The sequence below is a fragment of the Cupressus sempervirens genome, chromosome 3 (genome assembly GCF_028749045.1).
Source record: "Cupressus sempervirens isolate cs-2001-9-10 chromosome 3, ASM2874904v1, whole genome shotgun sequence".
In the NCBI taxonomy this organism is placed as follows: Eukaryota; Viridiplantae; Streptophyta; class Pinopsida; order Cupressales; family Cupressaceae; genus Cupressus; species Cupressus sempervirens.
This window is the reverse complement of record NC_143120.1, coordinates 722,321,610-722,340,956: the sequence shown is the minus strand read 5'-3', so window position 1 is coordinate 722,340,956 and position 19,347 is coordinate 722,321,610. Positions and strand designations below refer to the sequence as shown.

The 19,347-nt window shown below is 35.1% G+C and overlaps 1 protein-coding gene and 2 long non-coding RNA genes across 4 annotated transcripts; 2 read left to right on the top strand and 1 right to left on the bottom strand.

Annotated features, from left to right (window-relative positions):
- The first annotated feature begins 4,332 nt into the window (after positions 1-4,332).
- Positions 4,333-17,715, top strand: LOC149568803 (uncharacterized). The gene is made up of 2 exons (XR_016362652.1): positions 4,333-4,949; positions 17,307-17,715. It is a non-coding gene; the product is annotated as an uncharacterized LOC149568803 (long non-coding RNA).
- On the top strand, positions 4,980-9,609 carry LOC149568805 (uncharacterized). The gene is made up of 2 exons (XR_016362653.1): positions 4,980-5,339; positions 5,418-9,609. It is a non-coding gene; the product is annotated as an uncharacterized LOC149568805 (long non-coding RNA).
- On the bottom strand, positions 11,422-16,220 carry LOC149568804 (uncharacterized). Of its 2 annotated transcripts, XM_089821688.1 has the most exons (4): positions 14,210-16,220; positions 12,644-14,077; positions 12,220-12,508; positions 11,422-12,101 (listed from the first exon to the last, which is right to left on the bottom strand). In XM_089821688.1, exons 2-4 carry the CDS (start codon positions 14,035-14,037, stop codon positions 11,538-11,540), a joined length of 2,247 nt encoding a protein of 748 aa, XP_089677814.1. In that variant the 5' UTR covers positions 14,038-14,077; positions 14,210-16,220; the 3' UTR covers positions 11,422-11,537. The 2 variants fall into 2 exon arrangements, with proteins under 2 accessions (XP_089677814.1, XP_089677813.1); XM_089821687.1 differs by having other exon boundaries at positions 12,644-16,220.
- Positions 17,716-19,347: the final 1,632 nt, after the last annotated feature.

Genomic DNA, 19,347 nt, shown 5'->3' with positions numbered 1-19,347 from the left:
GGTCTGAAAATTGACACACTGAATCTTTTCGTTGCATATTTCTACCCTGTCAGATCTCGTCTCATGACGAATTTCCAGTCAAAAGATATTGACCATCAAAATTGTCTTCTCAGATTTATCTGCAATTTAACACGTCAGAAAACAACAAATTGGGTTTGGAATCAGCTCAGAAAACTAGGCAAATGGGCACATGGGGAGATGAAAACTGGGATGTTGGTTCTTTGTCATGAGGACATTATGGATATGCGATTTGGGCTCATGACGAATAACTGGACTAATGGCAAGCATTCAAAGTATGCTACTTGGAATTAGCAGATTGAAAGCACTGACAGAAAACATTTTTTGCGAATGGAAATTGACCCGAAAAAGTGTGAAGATGGATTTTTCATGACTTGCAAACTGACACACTTCAAGGATTTCTAGGACACAACACAATGGTACAATCCATTTAGGCTAGCCAATCACAGGATCAAAGTTATAACATGCCGAATAGGGGTACGGATCAATCTGGATACCTTAGCCGTAACAAGATAATATAAACTGCATTTTTTATCATGTTAGCAAACTGATCAAATGGATTCGACATGATCTCAAAATTGGAACATATGAAGTGTCTTACCACTGGAACACAATGAAAAAAGATTTTTTTCATTTGGGTCAACTGGGTCAAAGATATGATTGGTCGAACAGGGCTTCCCAAAATTGTGAACTAGTCAAATGCACAAAACAATAAATGACCAACTTTGGGGGGTGCAAAACCTAGTCAAACGGATTCGAAATGACTTGAAAATTGAAACATAGGTTCTTTATTATGCATACTAAACATCTCCAAAGTGGCTAGTAATGAAACATTCCTGGGTAAAAAATATTCAGATGCAAACTGGGCCTTTGATCGTTATTTGACACTCGGGCAGAATTGTAAATTTTGACACTAGCTCAAAATGGGACTTCGCAGAATGGTTCAAAATGTCAGTTTAACTTCATAGAACACATAGACGCACTAAATAAAAGGAGGGTGTTAGAAACATTAAACACCTAAGGGGCCTCATACTGACAGTCGGGTACAATCTCATCAAGAGGGCATTTATAGGGCTTTTTTTTGCAAACGTGGTCAAATTTGACCACACAATTTTTAGTGCCAACACATTTGACCCTTTAGACAACCATTGTAACACAAGTTAATGTTTCATGTATGAATGAAAGGATGATTTGGGATGCCTATGTTTAGCCTGAAACTAACATCTAAAATTTTTAATAGTAGATAGTAAAATAATAAATTGGTAAATTTAGATTTAAACTAGTTTTAATTAAGTTTAAAAATGATAATTTTTTGATTAGACTAACACAGATGAATAACTTATTATGTGTGTTAAGAGATGTGCATTTTCCCAGTGCTTTTGCAATTTTAGATATTTTTTCAATTGTTGGACTTAGATTTAATTCATATTGCTGCTCAAAAAGCTTTATAAAATATTTTATTTCAAAACCAACGTGATTAATTAGCTAGGTCAACTAAGAACGGACAGGAGGTATGTTACAAAGTGTTACATTTTAAATTTTAGTGCCCACTCAATAAACTAGTAATACCACATGAAAATATCCAATATAACATTTAGTATAATTATTAGTTAACTTTAAAACTATTTTAAATTTGTACATCCTTTTTAGGTTGTTATATGAATAGTCACCATTGATTGCTACCATGTGAATAAAATTATGGCAGCCTAGATAAGGACTCTAAAGATCTGTAGTCAACATTCTAGACAGTCCATCTAAGAATCTCTCAACATTTTTGAATCATAATTCATCAGTTGAGTCTTCAATTGGGTCCACTATAGTTGAATCTCCTCCCTTTGTTCAACAAAGTTGTTATTTTAAAAAGTTGTAACAATATATTAAAAAGTTGATATTTTAAAAAGTTGTAACAATATCCTTGAACAACTAAGAAAACAATGTGAACTTAATGAACACATGGAGGAACATGAAATGAAACTGTTATGTGATGTAAAAAATAGATACCACCTAGCTTATACTATATAGGATGCATAATATGATAGTGCAAAGGAAGCACCTTATGCAAAGGTCTATGGAGATGATAATGTGATAAATCTAAAGCCTCATTAGTTTTGGATCATGAGTGGCATCCATAGTCACCATGCATTTATTCTTTTAAATGATCATTGCAATTTAAATGATAATTTTGCAATGTTAGAATCATAGAAGAATATTCTATCTACCACAAACTATATGTATCCAAGTTAGTCCCTAGATGTGCCTATGTATGTTGTAGCATGTTTTGGGAACTATATCGTGCTAATATCACTTTGGATAGTCAAAGACGATTTCGAATCACCATGTCATGGGCTATCACTATAAATTTTTTTTGAAGGGCTTACACTACATAAAGAAATCGTAGATATCAACATAGTCAAGAGACAAGGCCTAACTTTTACCTACTATGTCTAGAGTGAAATCATTGGATGGGATTTCTATTTAAATTACTTTTACCTTTGACAAATATTCTAAAATACAAAGCAATTCTAATAATAAAAATATTCTATCAAATGTTTTACTAGAGCTATGAATAATTATAATGTGAAAGATGATAGTAACTATTGAAAAATGTCATAAAGATATACAAGACTATGAACTTAATCACTGACACCCTTCAAAGGTGTAAGCACTAGTAAATATACATTTTTCTTTCTTTCTTTGATAAGCTATAACATTAGGTTCCAATTTTTTTTTTTTTTAAACATCGTAAAGGTTTTCCATTTTTGTAACTTCTTTATACAAAACATTTTTTATAATGTAAAGAGTTTTTAAATGTTAAAAAAAATTATATTGAATTTTTCCTTATTATTTTGATAGTTTTTAAAGTGTAAAATTAGTTTTAATGTGTTTCACGTTGAATTTTTCTTTTTATTTATCTTATTATTTTTCGATCATTATATGTCCATCTCCTTTGATTTCATGTTTTATCCATCTCATTTCATTTCATATTCTCTTTATTAAATTATAATATTAACAAATATAAATATAATAAAATAAATTAATTTGTAATAATTTTATCAAGGAAAAATTGTAAAATGTACAATGATTTTTAATTTTTAATTTTTGATTTTGTTGTGAGAAATTTATAAATTGTAGAATAATTCTTAAATTTTCTTCATTCAAATTCATGATTATTGACAAATTTTATGGACACAAAAGTTGAACCAAAGACATTTTTTTTCCACTTGAACTACTCTTCTTTCAAAAATAATCATCTCATAAATTTGTTAATATCATCTGACTAGGTATATTTGAGCTATAGACTATTTGTAAGAGTTGACAATTTGAAAAATCAAAATGTATAATTGACATTTAACTCTTATATATATATATTTTATATAAATATATCTATATGTTTTTTAAAATATGAAATTCTAGTGATAATGTTTTAATTAAAGTGTTATTAGAAACTAATAATAAAATAGCACTAAAAATATATAAATTAAAAGAATTTCTACACAATTTTTGTTTTTGCTAAAACAAAGATGTCATGTAAAATGGATGGCGGAGGAAGACATTTTTATGTTTTCAATTGAATTTTCAATTATGACTAAATTTTATAAATGAGAATAATAAATATTAATTAATAATATGTGCAAAATTCTTAATTAAGAACTTAATATTATAAATTAGTAATATATACAAAAATCTCAAATAAAAAAATAAAAAAAGAAGTTTCTAAGTAATAAGTTTTTAAAATTCATTATATTCTTATTTGAACAAAGATTCTAAATTAATATAAATGTACAGCCATCAAAATACAAACAAACAAAAAATAGATTCATATATAAAATAAAATAATACATATTTATCATTCATATATATTATACATATTATAAAATCATATTTTTGTATATTTTTAAATATAGTACTAAGTTGTCTATAACAGTATTGACGATTTATTAATAAATTTATTTGTGAGTGAAAAACGGCCAATACGGCCATCAAATTCCAAGGCCTGGACTCGTCACCGACTTTGGGCACGCCTAGCAATGTTTTTGTTTTGTATCGCTCTCTTTATTCCACCGAAATGTGTGTCCACGCAATATTGCAAATCAATTTGTAGTAACATATATAATTCTCCCACCAATAGTGGAACTTTTGACATCCACCAAAATTAAATATCATTCTATCAAAATCAATACAGAATTTTCTCACATTATTTTTAGAGATTATTATATGGACGGCGAAAGTTATCAATTTTGAGGCCGTAACATTTTTCTAGGAAATCTTTCATGAATCCTACTTCTATCATGTTAAACTAAATATTCTTATCTACATTTTACAAAAAACGACTCATCATCTCTCTTTTTAGATAAATTAAAAATATTCTACCAAATTTATCCCAACCCTAATAATTCTTTGTTAGTGCTCGTTAAACCTCTAGATGTAGTTGCATCTAATTTCTATGATTCATTGCTACTCTGAAAAATAACTTAAACCCCACTTCTCTCCCTGTCGGAACTATAGATCTGAACTACCATTCCCCACAGTAAACTCAACTTACCAACTTACCAACCACAAGTGAACAGATACTTTTCAGCTTGATTTCCTTCGTACCTAGTCACACATCTAAAAGTTAACTGAAAAAAAATAAAGGAAAAAAGAAGAAGAATGTAAAAGTGTCACATTTTAGTGGCCACCATCCTTTCCGACACACCTAATGCCCAGATCAACCGACAGATATGGGGACCTCCTCTGCTCTATAATCGCTATATATGATGTGTGAACCCATCTGGTGGGGATCGTTGCTTGATGTTTTGGGTGGGCTTATTTCCTATCGAGAAAATGTTGGAGTTATTTTTACTGGGTTGTGCAGGGATTGTAGTACTTCTTCACGGAGCCAATTTTTTCTTCAGTTCTGCGCGCAAGATGACACTCTACCGTGCTCTAAGGTCTGTTCTTTTCACCTTTAATTAGAATCCAATATTTAATACCACCACAGCATATCTTTCAAGTTTTTATGATATTTAAAAGTTTTTTTGGTGAAAATTTGAATACCCACACGAGAATTTTATTGCTTCTGTTCTTTTCAATCCGTGACGTATTTGCTTTGAATTGAACCATCATGAATTTTTATCCTTGTTGGTGTTAGTCCTCCTTTACGGGCTGTGCAAATTTTGTAACTGTTTTATTGACTGAAGGGCTTGTTTCAACCTTTTTTGGGTTGGTAAGGGTTTTTCCTTAAACCTTGTGAAACTCTCTTCCTTGTAGGAATCGTGCAATCGTTCTAGTGCGGGACTGTGGATTGCAATTTGCAAACTGTCGTAAACTCTTTTCACTTGGTAGAATTTTCAGTTACCTGTTAAGTTTTTGTGATTCCTTAAAAAAACAATAACCACAAGAAAATTTCACTGATTTAGGGCTCGTGACATCCGGACTCAGTGTTTGAATTGGATCATGATGAATTTCGATTCTTGTACGCGTAAGACTTCATTTACAGGCTATTGAATTTTGTAATCGTTTTATTGGCTGAAGCGCCTGCTACTGCAATGAATTCTTTAGCTGTTCAGATTTCGTCCTAAAGTTTCTTAAAATCTCCTACCGTCACAAATTGCACCATCATTTAGTGGGTCTGGGGAACGCAACTTGCAATTTGTCGAACAGTTTTTTCATGTGGTACAATTTTGGAAACCTGATAAGATTTTCTATGTTCCTTCAAATCTCGATACGCACAAGATAATTTGATTGATTTAGTATTACTGACAACTGGACTCATTGAATCGAATTGGACTACGATGAATTTTGATTGTTGTCTGTGTCAGACTTCATTTACAGGCTATGTGAAATCTGTAATTATTGTACTGGTTGAAGGGCTGCCTACAATGAATTGTTAGGTGTTTGTCATAAACCTTGTCGAGTGCTTTTACCGTCACAAACTGTGTACTGTCATTATAGTGGTACAGTAACTTCCTATCTGCAGTATAAGTTTTTAACCTACAATGTTCAGAACAAACTCTGAGACACTTAGGATATAGATATTACTAGTAGTTGTTAAGGTATTCGGCACTAACGTTAGAATGGTGGAGAGAAACAGAAGAAATTATTTTTTTGGTTTGGGATGTTAGTTTGGCTTATGTTCAAATGTGGAGCTTGTAGAAATTAATTGGTGAATTTGAGTTAGATTTTGAGCTGGCAAGCCTTAGTACTCTTAGGGTTATTCCACCTATTTTGTGAGACAGGAGTTTTAAATCACGGCTGGAGAGAGAGCTACTAATGTTGGTGACATACAACCCACGGATGCATGCTTCAGCGGGTCTGATGGAGAATATCCAATGTTTATATCTAAGGGATATTAAATGTTACAGAGAATACCCTAGGGTACGTCCATAGCATAGGTAATGTACATTTAAGTATCATACTGGACATATACCTTTGCATGACAGGAGTGTATTTCTCGTGATAATTTAATGAAGCAACTTCGCTATTGGGGCTACAGAATTAATCTGACTTATTCTAAGGAATAACGTCAAGAGTTTCCTTAACCTTAGAAAGCCAACAGTCCCAGTTTAATGAGCAAGAGGGCTCAAGCCTATTTAGCTACCTAGGAAAAAGAGGGTTTACTCTCTCCTAGTAACTGCCAAGGTCTCAGCGTGTGGTAGCTTGTTTACTTTTTAATTCCCACTGAAAAGTGTTGGGTGATCGGTTTTGTTCAACTAAAATAATGGCACAATGGACATTTTTACGTAACACCAAATTCTTTCCCGATTTTCAGTTGCTACCAGGGTTATTTAACAAAACACCAACAATGAGGTTGATTCTGAGCATTTAGTGAGATCGGCTCATTGGAGGTAGGGTATGTGCGCCCCTTAATCAAGTGAGTGTTTCTCTTAGTTTGTGTTGGATAAGTTCTGTATCCGTTCTATGTCTAATAGTCCTGATGGGATTCCTGAACAATCTTACTAGTTGATCTTGATACTTTCTGTTTTTGTTGTGTGTATATTATTTTTCAACCCATGTTTCAAAGAATTATTTTTTAACTCTAGCATGACTTAAATGTGGTGCGTAATACTGCTCTGATGTGCCTATCTATATCTATTAAGACTTAAGGGTAAAGTAAGACTGCTCTGATGTGCTCTGACTTAAGGGTAAAGTAAGACTGTCATTTTTTATATATTGGGGATATAAGATGCTGCAGAGAAGACTAGAGTAGTTCCATAGCAAAGGTAAGGCTCATTCAAGTATCATGCTGGACTTGCACCTTTGCATGGCAGGTTTGTAATCCTTTTGATTAATTAATGAATCAAGCAACTTTGTAGTGGGGCTACAATCAATTAACCTGGCTTATACTAATCAATTGCTGGAAGCGTCACCTTTAATCTTAGAAAGAACAAAGGCCAAACAGTCCCATTTGAATGAGCAGGGGGGCCTTCAAACCATTTATCTAGCTAGAAAGAGGGTTTACTCTACAGAGGGGCTTCAGACCATTTATGAAAGAGGGTTTACTCCATAGTGAGATCAGTCCAGAGGGTTTGGGATTAGTGCATCCTTCAATCAAGTCTCTTTGAGTTTTGTGTTGGATAATTATTGCATCCTTTCCATGTTTAATAGACTAGATGGGTTCTCGGAACAACCTTGCTATTTTCATCTGGGGTTTTTTATTTTTTTTGGTTGTTGTTGGCGGGTATTTTCTATTTTCTATTTTCACCCATGTTTTAGAGCACAAAAATTTATCTATCGCGTGACTTCTTGCAGTTTGTAAAACTGCCTTTTGATGTGCCAATTTATATCTACACATGCTTAAGGGTAAAGTAAGATTGAAATTTATATCAGGGATATGAGATGTGACAGAAGAGTGGAGTATGTCCATAGCATAGGTAAGGTACATTCAAGTATCATGGTGGATGTGCACCTCTACTTAGCAGGATTGTAATCCTTGTGATGATTTAATGAAGTGACTTTGCTAGTGGGGCTACAACATGCTTAAGGGTAAAGTAAGACAGGATTAAAATTTATCAGGGATATGAGATGTGACAGAAGACTGGAGTATGTCCATAGCATAGGTAAGGCACCTTCAAGTATCACAGTGGACGTGCACCTCTAGATGGCAGGATTATAATCCTCGTGATGATTTAATGAAGTGACTTTGCCAGGGGGGCTACAATCAGTTAACCTGACTTATTCTAAGTAATTGCTGCAAGTCACCCTAATCTTTAGAAAGAACAAGTCACTTCCCTTTTAACAGGCAAGAGGGCTTCAGCCTATTTATCCCACCTAGAAAGAGGGTTTACTCTATCAGAGTAATTGCCAAGGTCTTAGCGTTTGGTAGCTTTGTCCATCAAACAGCTTGTGTGCTTATCTTGCAATTTGGACTGAACACTGTTGTGGGGTCCTCAGTTTTGTTCAGCTGAAGTAATAGCAAAAATGGATTTTAATTGCCTTTAAATTCCTTCCTGCTTTTCATTGGATTGCGGGGTTGTTTAGCGAGATATCAATATTGAGATCAACTTTGATGGTTTAGTGGGATCAGCTCACAGGGGGTAGGATATGTGCACCCATTAATCAAGTGTGTGTCTCTGAGTATTGTATCATTTTCATGTGTAGTAGTCTAGAAAGGGATCTCTGAACAACATTGGTAGTTGATATTGGGATTTTGTTGTCGTGGTTGGTGGCTATTATCTATTTTAACCCATGTATTAAAGAACTCACTTTTATCTTTAGCACGTTTCATTCAGTGGGTAGAACTGCTTTCAATGTGCCTATCTATATCCACACATGGTTAAGGGTACAGTATGACAGGGTCAATATTGATATGCAGAATGGTTGACTTGTTTGTTGCAATGCGGCTTTCAATGTGGAAATGATTGAGGGTCAATTAAGATGGTCAATATTGTTCTGGAGAATGGTTGACTTGTTACAATGCTGAATTTTTATTACCGAGCCAGCTTAGCCAGAAGAAACTTTTTTGTTTTATACTGTCCTCGCCTTCCAATACTCGGTTTATTTTATGATATTTTATATATTTCTGTTTTCAGATGGCATACCTAATACATGGGTTCATAGGGCTTCTCTTTCAACTTCTCGGTGATGGAAGGGAGAGAAGTGGAGGCGCTGGAATGGCAAAAATTTATGTTCATTTGAGATGGCAGGGGACCATAATCAAAATGGAGTTAATACTAACTTTAGGCCAAAGGAAGACAAATTTAAAGAAACATTGTGCTTAACTTATATTGATTTTTACAATAATCCATCTGACAGGTGCAGCTTGGTTTGTTTGTTTGTCCAGCATCCGTTATTAATCCTGTCCCCCTCCTGAGTTATTTTAGGTGTGGTAGACTACGTGTTTAGCCCTTTATTCTGCATCCTAGTTTCCAGCAAGTGTTCATTAAGTGCGCTATTTTCTGGCTAACAAAGAGCGTGAGTGAGTTCTTCATTTGTTTTTAAATTTTAAGCTTCATAATTGAATAATTGGTATGGAAATCCTGATAAATCTACAGATTTTGAATTTTATGACGAATAATACTCTTACCAATCTGAGCCATCTGCTGACTGTAATTACGGGAACCTGTTGAATGGAAACAACATTTTGACTATTTTAGGTGGGTTAGACCACTCTTTTGGGATTTTAACTTGTATCCTAGTTTCCGGCAAATGTTCTGAAGAGAGTAGTTTGTTGTGGTTAATGTAGTCAGCATAATCTGAGGGTGCTTTTCCTATGTTCCTTTTCTAGGTTTATAATCAAATGGCATGGAAATTCTGATGAATCTACAGATATCAAGTTTTATGATTATTAATGCTGTTACTAGTCTGTGCTGATTGGCCTAATGTGATAAAATTCATTCTTCATTACATTAACCTGTTTTATGGAAATTGTTGTTTTCAGATTCTAAGCTTTTTAGGTGGGTTAGACCACACTGTAGCTCTTGATTTTGCATCCCATTTTCAGCAATGTTCTATACCTTGCTAGTATTTTGTGTCTCATCTGACAACAGTCATCCCTGGCTAATCTAGCCAATATTATTGATTGTGGTTTTTAGTGTGTATTTCTCCAGCTATATGAATTTTATATTTGACAGTTTGGGATGGATGTTCTTACAAATCTACAGATTTTGAGTGCTATGAAAATAATGCTGTCAATAGTCTGTTAAATTTGTTCAATTGCCAGTAAGCAAACTGTGGTAAATTTGGCTATTCATCACATGAAACTGCTGTACTAAAAGCTCTGAATTACATGGAATGTACTGTTGTTGCTTGCTGATTGGTCTGTAGCAGAAATTCAGTACTTGGCAGTAATGCAGAATACCAATTACTTAGTTTAAAAAGGTTTTGGATTTATGCTACACAAAAGTTTCTAAGCATCTTATCTGTGATGATTGTTTCTCCGAGCTTTAAAGAATACTGTTCTTTTTATGAGTGATGAAGCAGTAAGTGGAAGATATTCTGCCACACTTTTCTCCCCTGATTTTTGTAACAGGAAGGGATGCTTCTTTCCTGTCCTTCTCCAGTATGTTGTCATTTCTATGGATGGGTGGACCATGGGGGGATTTAAACTACCCCACCGCAATTCCCTTGCGGGTGTTTGGCCCTTGTACATGTCAATAATGTAACTTGCTTGCTTTTTTACGAGCCAAGCAACTTTACTGCTGGACTAATGGCCATTTAACGTAAATGCAGGAATATTCACCTTAATGTGTAGTGCAGGGGTCCCATAAACAAATGCATCTTCAAACTAAAAATCTAGAACTAACCCCTTTCTAGGTGTTGGCCCTTTGCTCCAGGACCTAATGAGACTTATAGGAGTCGATTACCTTTGCAATTGGAAATAAATTATAGGAAGAGTCTTCCCAACCTTCACACACTAAAATCTGAATATTTTCACTTCTACCAGCAGGAGGATTTGCACTTTTGTTCTTTCTGTCAAGGTCCGATCAAAGGTTAAGTAGTCATTCACTTAAGCAAATTGTTTATTAGGAATTCTTGAACCTTCTAATTGGGAGTGTGGCATTCCAAGCTGATTATTTTCATCTGACTGAAATGTGATATTTACTATGCTCCACGGAGTTTCCGGGACGGGGACGTTTTAGGGGACGGGAACGTGTTTCCGGTACGGGTACGGGTCGAAGCCAAAATTTAGGGGACGGGACCTCAGGGGACGGCTATAAAATATAGGGAATTTTAAATTTTTTATATATGGAGAATTAGACTTCTTTAGAGATATATTTCTGATATGCATACCATAACAATGATAAATCATAACATTGATAAACCATTCACCATAGAATACATGGAAATTGAAAACTATTAAGATTAGAATCAAAATGAGAATATGATATGATGATATATCCGAATATCGCATACAATTAGCAAAAATGCCCAAAGGCTCCAAGTATCAATCTATCATCATCATGCATGAAATGAAAATCAAAATGACACAATGAAAGTAAATACTAGAAGTGTAAATGAGATGTCCAACTCCATAATAATCAAAAGCAATAATGTATCTGAGTATCTGAAAAGCAGAAAGCCAAATATATGGCTGTCCTCTAGGAATCTAAATCTCTATCTAAATCAAGATCATCATCAATCTCATCCTCTGAATCACTGGCAGGGGTAGGCAGAGGGTCCTCATCCAATGGAACTCCAAGCAGCCCTGGGGGTGTGTTATCCTCATCAATCTGCAATGCATCCTCAGGATTAACATCCCAACGTAGTGCTGGAGTTTGTCGATACTCAAGACTCTGTCGCTCCTGTAGTCGCAATACACTATGAACAGCCACAAGCTTCTCTGATCGTCTAGAGGTAAGGTTGTTCCTCTTGACCGATTGAATGAAGCTATATGTAGACCAATTCCTCTCTGCAGCAGAGGAACTCGCAACCTGTGAGAGAAGACGGGTGGCAAGGGCTTTCAGCTCAGGTGCATCTCTACCATGCCATGTCCACCATCCAATCGGGTCCTTTTGAGCTAATGTAGCTCTATCAGTCCTCGCCTCTGGTCTACCAAATGTTGGACCACGAAGATTGGCAAAGTCAAGCCATTGCCCTCGAATTTTTGCAGCATCCTCTGCACTATACATTTTTGAAAGGGCCTTGAAGAAGCCGTCCTTCACCTATATTGAACAAACAAAAATTAAGAAGTGAGAACTTAGAGTTTATAAACTTTACAAATAAAATAAAATATTTAAAAATGTATTATAAAATCAGAATTCTTTAATAAATTAAACTCACCTCCTCATCATTAGATGGAAGCACTCTCCCAGGCCTTGGTGCATACCATTTTGGATTGACTGCATAGGCTGCCATATGAAGTGGGTTGTTCATAGTGTTCCACCTTTTCATTACAATGGGCTTAAGATGCTCCTCGTAGAACTCCAAAGTAGGTTCCTTATCTTTAACAGCTTGCTTGATCTGCCCAAGCATGCTATCAAAAGTCTCATAAATCTCTCCAAGGCTAGGAGAGTCAGTATCAGCATATCTAATGACCTGCACAATAGGGTCAATGAAGGAGCAAATGTATCTGCAAATGAAAGAAAATTGCAAGTGAGAAACATAATATGTTAAAAAAATCAGCAAGTGCTTAAATCAATTTTTTTTTTTTATTAAATCAGCAATAATAACAATTATGATATCCACCAATTCTTAAGTTTCTTACCTCATTGTGGTCCACCAATGTTCATCTAGGATTCTTCGTTTGACAAGTCTTCCATCTGGGGTGCTTGATTCATGCCATCTATTCCACTCTGCATTGACCACCATGGATTGTAAGGCCTCTTGGACCTCAAGCATCCTCTCCAACAAAATGAAGTAGCTAGCATATCGAGTCTCCACAGGCTTGAGGAATTCTTTTTTGGAAAATGTCCTAAATAATGCAAGAGATGTGTGATGATTGCAAATAAACATTTGCACGTCTCTAGCCTCAAACACCATAGTCTTTATCCAATCAATTTTCCCAAAGTCCTTCAAGGTGTTATTCAATGCATGTACACAACATGGGGTCCAAAAAATGTGTCTATAGGTGCTCTCTATTATCAATCCAGCTGATTTACACACACGGGCTGAATCAGTGACTACTTGCACAACATTTGAAGTCCCTACCTCTTCTATAGCATCCTTCAAAATCTGAAATTGGAAGGATGCATCCTTCTTTTTTCCCGAACAATCAATGGCTCTAAGAAAATAGGCCCCTGCTGTACTAGTGACAATAAGATTGATGAGTGGCCGATGTTTGATATCGGTCCAACCATCCATGATAATAGAACATCCATCACTCATCCATGTTTGCCTCATATCCTCCATCAAAATGTTTACTTTTGAGTACTCTTTGTCAAGGATAGTGGTGCGTAATTTAGTCTCTCCTGGTGGTACAAATGAGGGACCAGCAGCATAAATATCTTTGCACATTTGTTTATAGAATGAGGAACGAGAAACATGGTATGGTATGCCATGAGCAACAAGAAATCTGCCAATGGACTCTTCAGCTCTATCTTTTGCTTGTATGTTAAATAAATCAGCCACATTGGTATCTCTCTTAGTCTTGGCCTTTCCCTTCCCTTTACTAACAGTGCTAGTGGGAGTCAATGAGGGTGTGGGTGTGCTACTCATAGGACCCCCGGATTTCAATAACTCCCCCTCCACATACAACCTATTGGCCTCAAGTTTTTCTTCCTCCGTAATTTTTTTGCAACCTTTCACCCCTTGCCCACCTATCCATAAAAGATGGCAATACACTCTTGTGTAGCTCCCAAAATAATGCTTCTTACATAAATGACACTCCCATTCCCTACTACCCCCCGAATTTTTCTTCTTATTCTTGTCTACTTTTGTGGCAAATTGTAGGAGAGGTTTCTTAGGGTTGAATGGGCCTTTGGCATATTGTTTTAAGGCTTTGGAAGGGCACTCAAATGGATTAGGCATAGGGACATCTACATTAGGCTCATCAATGGCTGCCCTAGGTCTTTTTCTTGGTCTTTGTAATTGTGACACTTGAGTTTCTTGCATGGCAACTTCCATGCTATCACTACTTCCCTCACTCTCACTGCTGCTCATGTTTTTGCCTTTGGATTTTACAATGATTTATAGTATACTGCTGCAAGTTATAGAAAAAAAAAATATTTCAATGTTCCATTAACATGCCCTCTTTATGTCATTGAAAAAAATGAAAAATGACAACAAACAACAATGAAGTTTGAATCAAACAAAAAGAAAATAAAAAACATACCTAGAATGAAGTAGAAATGAAGGCAAAACTTTCTCTTCCACCTCCAAAACACACTCCTCTTTTGTTGTTGTTGAATGTTCAATGTTTTCCTCTTCCTCTTCCCAACTTGCAAACAACTCCAAATGAGCAATGAGCTCCAACTTTAACTATTTAAGAAGACACATTAGGGTTAACAACTTAACATCCATGTGGGCCCTAGGCGGAATAGAAAAGATTAAATTTTTTTTAAAAAAAACCATTTTTTTTAACTTTTTAACTCACCCATGGCCGGCTGGAAAATAGGGGACGGCGTGGGCAAAAGGGTACGGGCGAGGGACGGGAACGCCGTCCCCGGTACGGAAATCCGTACCCAAGTTTCCTACGAAATTTTTTTTTGCGTTTCGGGGACCGTCCCCTTTCCCCTCAAAAAGGGACGTCGCAGGGTACGTCCAAAATCCGTACCCGCGTCCCCGTTTCGTACCCGGTACGGGTACTAGGGTACAGAGGCAGGGGACGCGTCCCCGTGGAGCATAGGATATTTACCATCCATATCCTCGTTACTTTTGTCATTTCACAGGGTTGATCAAGAAAGGGTCTTGAATGTAGATCTAGTCCAGGCATAAATAATTTTGGGGTTTGCCGTTTTGTCGTTGTGTGAGCTGGTTTGAAGAGTTGGAACTTTGATTTGGTGGTGTGGTGTGGTGTGGAGGGGAGTTGGGGGGATCTATAATTTGTGGACCATGGGGGGATCTATAATTTGTGGACCATGGGGGGATTTAAACTACTCCACCTCATTCCCTTGCAGGTGTTCGGTCCTTATACATGTCCATAATGTAACTTGCTTGCTTTTTTACAAGCCAAGCAACTTTACTGCTGGACTAATGGCCATTTAACGTAAATGCAGGAATAGTTACCTTAATGTGTAGTGCAGGGGGTCCCATAAACAAATGCATCTTCAAACTTAAAATCTAGAACTAACCCCTTTCTAGGTGTTGGCCCTTTGCTCCAGGACCTAATGAGACTTATAGGAGTCGAGCACCTTTGCCAATGGAAATAAATTATAGGAAGAGTCTTCCCAAACTTCACACACTAAAATCCCAATAGTTTCACTTTTACCAGCAGGAGGATTTGCTCTTTTGTTCTTTTCTGTCAAGGTCCGGTCAAAGGGTAGTGTCATTCACTTAAGCAACTTGTTTATTAGGAATTCTTAAACCTTCTAATTGGGAGTGCGGCATTCTAAGCTGATTGTTTTCATCCAACTGAAATGTGATATTTACCGTCCAAATCCTCATTACTTTTGTCATTTCACAGGGTTGATCAAGAAAGGGTCTCGAATGTGCATCTAGTCCAGGCATGATTACTTTTGGGGTTTGCCGTTTTGTCATTGTGTGAGCTGTTTTGAAGAGTTGGAACTTTGATTTTGTGGTGTGGTTTGGCAAGGAAGGCTACCAAATACCAACACCCCTTTAGTTTTTTGTGGCCAATGTTCTATTTGTCATTTTTGTGACTAAGAAGATTGTGTTCCAACAGTATTCCATTTACACAAAATGAATTCCCTTTTTAAAACAGGGAAAACAGCCTAAATTTTTTTTTTTTCAGTTTTTTGTGCCCAACGTTCTCTTCGTCATTTTTCTGATTATGAAGATTGTGTTGCAATTATGGTAGCATTATATTTACACACAATTTCATTTCATTTTTTGGAAGCTAAATACCAATTTTTTAAACAGAGAACAGAACTTATTTCCTCAGTTTCTTCAGGTTTCATTAGATTATATTTTAGTTGCTTTTGGATTCTCTTAGATTTCCACAATTTACCTGTTTTCATTTCTTGCTCTCTGGAACGTACTGATGAATAGATCATGGAGTGTGATCTGAAATGTTGATGCTGAAAACTATATCACTTGCATTCTTGAAAATATTGGTGATAGATCATACAATCACGGTGTATGATCTGAAATGTTGATGCTAGAAAATAACATAACCAAATCCAAAAGCAACTAAGAGAACTTATTTCATGTCTAATAGGCGGCATATATACAAGAAAACAAACTGGTAAGTGACAGAAGTGGAAATGAAATAAGAATTTTCAATTTGGTACTTGTTTAGGTACGCTATTTTTGTTCTGTGCCCACAAAAAATATAAAAGTAGTATTTCATGTTTTTATATATTGTATTTGCAAGTTTAAAAACAAAAATTATATTCATAATACAGTGACTGGAAATAGCGTTGAAATGTCTTCCAAATGCCCTGTCCAAACCAGAATCTCTCAAATATCTGGGGACTCCAAATCTGACTTAAAAATATGAAAACCTGCGGGATACATGTACCCAATTCTGATATAACCCATACCAGGGTGCAGTGTTTTTTTTAACCATCTGGTGGTAAAGTAAAACTGCTATTTATAAAAAATTGCACAGCACTCGTAAAACTGCTATTTATAAAAAAGTTGAACAGCACTCTAACTATGTCTAGATAACTTTTAGCAAGATAGTTTTGAGTAAGGAGGATGTATATGGCCCTAAAATGGTAGGTCATTTTGTTTTAAAGCGCGCACTATATTTTAGGAGCAGCTAATCATTTTCTTATGTATATTTTTTTCATATGTAATAAACTTTTATGAAAAGTGGAGGACTTAATTGCTGTTTAAATTTTAAATTCTTAAAGAAATATATTAAAATACTATTACACTGAGATCCTATACCAAGAATTTTGGGCCAATCTTCATCTGTTTTCCTTTGTCACATATGTGAATGTCTAAATGAGCCTTGAGGTATCGAAGATTTAGAGAAATTGGGGAAACGGCATAGCGAATGCTGATGACAAGGTCATGATTTCCGGATTATCTGTAGGTTTTTCATGTGTAAGATTACTATAGTTGCACTTGCACAGATTGCTTTGTGTTCAACATAATAAACACTCTTTCTGAGCAAAGATTTTAGCGTTTTGTGGGTCTTTGGATGGCTCGAAATTTTTTTCCTTCTGAAAGTTAAAGAGAAAGGAAAGCAATTTGATAGCTATCTTTGATTTTATATACGTTCAAATTTAGATCGACATGTTTGTATAGGCTGGTTTCCTAACATTAGCTTATTGGCATTTGCTCAATGTTTTGCATTTCAGTTTTCTTGGGCATATTGGATAGAAAGAGAAACATCGTGGACAATTTCTTGCACGTTACACTCCGAGAGAGTGGCCACTCAAAATTTGTATATAAATTAATAAGCAACGAGGATGTCAAGGCTGTACCCGAAGGATTCTTCCATATGTAGAGGAACTGTATGTTTTGCCGGAGAAAGCAGTGGGGTTTCTGCAATAAGCTTTTACCAAGTTTTTCATCACATCGATGTTCAAACAATTGTAAATATTCAACTTCCTTTAATGGCTGCGCTCGGTCGCTTTTACAATTTACAGTGGGAGCACTTCTAGTTACTAGGTCACATATCCCCTGAATGTTTGCCGTAAAATATTTGTTTTGGAAAATCTTCAGCAAAATCAAAATGCGGTTCTCGGCAGGAGACATCTTTGCCAAGTCTTTGCGATGTTTGAATGGGGAAGTAATTTTTTTGTCTTTGTAGTTTAAATGTCTGCTTATTTTAGTGGGCCATGGTCCCGTTGAATTCCAGTTAAATTTTGTTTTACGTTAATTTATCTCTTGAATTCCCGTGCTTTGTAAAACACTCCGCGAATTTATATCTTAATGTTTAAAGAGAACACACTTGTAGGTAGGATGTATATACCATTTGGCATTTATTTGTACGAGTTTGCTCGGCTAGCAAATAGGCATAAACAAAAAATTGCAAAGGCCCTCAATGGAGGAGGTTTAGTTTGAACGTTTTTGAGCTTTAGCTTAACTTATTTAAGAAACAAGCAGATACTCTAGAGCGAATTAATTAAACTTATGACTGCGAAAGGTTTAAAGGATTGGTGGTGGTCTGAACATGCTTCTTTCAAAATTCTAATGGAAGTACTAATAATATCCGTTAAAGAGTTTCATTATAAGAAACTAATTTTCCATGAATTTTTTTAATAAAACTAAATTTTTATGAAATTATTCTTTTTTTTTAAAGATAGCTATTCAGTTATTTTACAGTACGTTTAAGATTGAGTGAAAGATCAAAGATAACTACTGCAAGAGGATGATACAATTGCAGCAAGACACAAAAATCACAAAGTTGAATTGTGTGTCTACCATATTAGGAGATAAACAAGGGCTCTAGGAGAGCTCAGTCCCTGCCTTGTGCAAGGGTAGAATATAATGTACGTCAGGCTTCTGAGTTTGACTTTGTTCAATTGTTGAGCTCTAAAATTAGGTCATGAATGCACCAAAATACTTGCAAACATTGCATGAAAAATTCAAAACTTAAGTCAGTGCTTGTAGAAATAAAAAATTGGTTTGTATGATGATTAAATCATAATTACTAAATAGTTAAAAGTAAAAGAGAAGTCATATTATTCATTAAATGTTTTTTCACTTAAGTGCTCAGTTTCCCATAAGTCCTTTAACTAGCTTTATCATTAGAGAAAACTTCCCCTACTTATAAGATAAATTGAATGTTAAAACATGTTAAAAGTAAGTTCTGAATTATATTGATAATTATAAACTATGTTCTAATCATAAATATGTCAATTATTTTATTATTATTATTGGTCTAATTTTGATTGTATTGCACAAATATAAAAATGGGTTATAAGTAAGATATTTATATTAAAAAAAATTATATGGTAATATTTGAAATTTAGTATGTAATCAAAATCAAGACATTTATATTTGCTGAATTTATTTTTCAACAACAAATTATAAAATTAATAAGGAATGAGGCTATTTAAAACTGAAAGAAACTGAAAAACTGAAAGAAACTGAAATCATTTAATATTGAAATGGCCATTTAAATTTTGTTTTATGAAGTAAAAAACTAATTTGAACTTTACCTCATTTTGGTTTAAATCATTTTGTAAAGTTTTGAGTTCTACAATGAATTGATTGCTAGGTTCACAGTTCTTGCGAGAAAGGATCACCACATTTCTAAATCAACATGGTTTTGATATTGTCTTTTATGCATTTCGATCAATTCGCTCTTTTTACACCTTTAGGTCTTCTAGCTGTTTAGAAATGTATTTAATTTTTCACATAACACAGAGCTAGGCCTATGTTCTTAGTGTT